Below are 1,796 nucleotides of genomic sequence, written 5' to 3'. Positions count from 1 at the left end.
AAAAAAACTTGTGATGCTCTATGGTTGGGCCTGATTGGTGGGCAAAATAGAGCTTTTCTTAATTGAGAATTGCTGATCAAATTAATCAGCAATATATATTCGCAAAATAAATAAATTAATCAGCAATATGGATCGGTCTTGAGGCCGAGTCGGAGTGTGGGTTCGAGTCCACTACCGCCCGCAGTCGGTATCCTAGACAAATCAACTTTTTCCCAAGTGGATGTACATATATATACGTCAACTCGTTGTATCTCCACCTCCCTGCCTAAACTCGTTACTTGCCTCCCTGGCGATCGAATCTGCGTGCACCGGCACGGACGCAATGGCAGCTTCCGCCGGAAAGAAAGAGGCCGTCTGGCCTGCCACCATGGCGCGGTACGAGCGGCTGGAGAAGCTGGGAGCGGGCATCAACGGCGAAGTGTTCAAGGCGTGGGACACCCAGGACAACCTGATCGTCGCCGTCAAGCGGCTCAGCGGGAGCGGCGACGACGGCTTCATTATCTCCGGCCTACCGGAGGTCATGCGGGAGGCCATGTGCCTGGGCGCCTGCCGCGGCATCCCCTCGACCGTGCACCACCGCGCAACCTGCGTTGCCGCATGCCAACGTGATTCCTTCATCGTGATGGACTACGTGGGGCGCCTCAACCTACGCGGCTACATGCAGCGCCGGGTCCATCGTCGTCGGCCGTTCTCCGAGGACGAGGTGCGCCGGATCATGAAGCAGCTCGTGGAGGGGGTGAAGGCCGTGCACGGCGTGGGCGTCCTGCACCTCGACATCAAGCCGGAGAACGTGCTCCTCGACGACGGCACCGAGGACAGGAAGCAGAAGCCCAAGAAGAAGGGGGCCGTGGAAGCCGATGTAGCCGGCGAGGTCAAGGACGACCGCATAGTCTACAAGATCGGCGGTTTCGGGATGTCCACGAAAGAGCGGGGAAAGAAGCAGCCGGAGGTGATTATTCTGACGCCGTACAGCGCGCCGGAGCTCCTGCTGCACTCGCGCGAGTACGACGATCGCGTGGACACGTGGGGGCTGGGATGCATAATGGCCGACCTCCTCTCGGGCACCGGCGCCTCCTTGTTCGACGGCGAGTCGGACATAGAGATCATGGCTAAAGTGTTTGGCATCGTCGGCACGGAGGGGATCAAGGAGTGGTCTGGATACTCGGGGCTAGCGGCAGATCAGAAGTCGAAGCTGCCGGGGAAGGGGGGCGTCAGCCGCCTTCGGCAAAAGTTTCCCAGTCGCAAGTTGTCGTCGGCTGGGTTCGAGGTGCTCAGCGGGCTGCTGGAGAGTAACCCGGAGAAGCGGCTTACCGCAGCGGAGGCGCTTCAGAAGCCTTGGTTCGGCAAACAACGACGTGGCTTTGCCGGTTTCTTCAAGTCGTGTATGGTTGGAGTCCTACCGGAGATTTAGAATTAATTTTGGGCACTCCAATTACTGTTCAGCATCATTTCCTGCTGCTGTGGTTTCTGTAGTCAAATCAAACAGTTTTGCTTTGCTGTATTTCTGCAAAAACTGCGCTTTTTTCGCACGCAGTATTTTATTAAAATTTCCTAGTCAACTAGTTATGGCAGGATATGAAGCTTGATATAAGCTCTGTCATATAGTCCAGCAGACAAGATGTTTAGCATGCACGGTCTTGTATAGATTCGGGCGTGAGACTCTTTTATGCAGATTTGTAAGTGCATTCTTTGGCTCAGTGTAGTATTCAACTATATTCATCACAGTATTGTGCACTGTCTGGCTCCTCCTACGAGGGAAAGGGAGCCTCTCACCACCATTCTGGTGAGAAATGATC

The 1,796-nt window shown here is 55.0% G+C and overlaps 1 protein-coding gene across 1 annotated transcript; it reads left to right on the top strand.

The window, feature by feature from the left end:
• Window positions 1-271: 271 nt before the first annotated feature.
• Window positions 272-1,559, top strand: LOC123161283 (putative cyclin-dependent kinase F-2). The gene has a single exon (XM_044579132.1). The coding sequence runs from the start codon at window positions 323-325 to the stop codon at window positions 1,409-1,411; it is 1,089 nt and encodes a 362-aa protein (XP_044435067.1). The 5' UTR covers window positions 272-322; the 3' UTR covers window positions 1,412-1,559.
• Window positions 1,560-1,796: the final 237 nt, after the last annotated feature.

The sequence above is a fragment of the Triticum aestivum genome, chromosome 7B (assembly GCF_018294505.1).
Source record: "Triticum aestivum cultivar Chinese Spring chromosome 7B, IWGSC CS RefSeq v2.1, whole genome shotgun sequence".
Lineage (NCBI taxonomy): Eukaryota > Viridiplantae > Streptophyta > Magnoliopsida > Poales > Poaceae > Triticum > Triticum aestivum.
This window is presented reverse-complemented; position numbering and strand designations above follow the sequence as displayed.

Bases quoted from the DNA above. Each gene is read 5' to 3' on its own strand.
- LOC123161283 (XM_044579132.1), top strand. From the start codon at position 323: ATGGCAGCTTCCGCCGGAAAGAAAGAGGCCGTCTGGCCTGCCACCATG.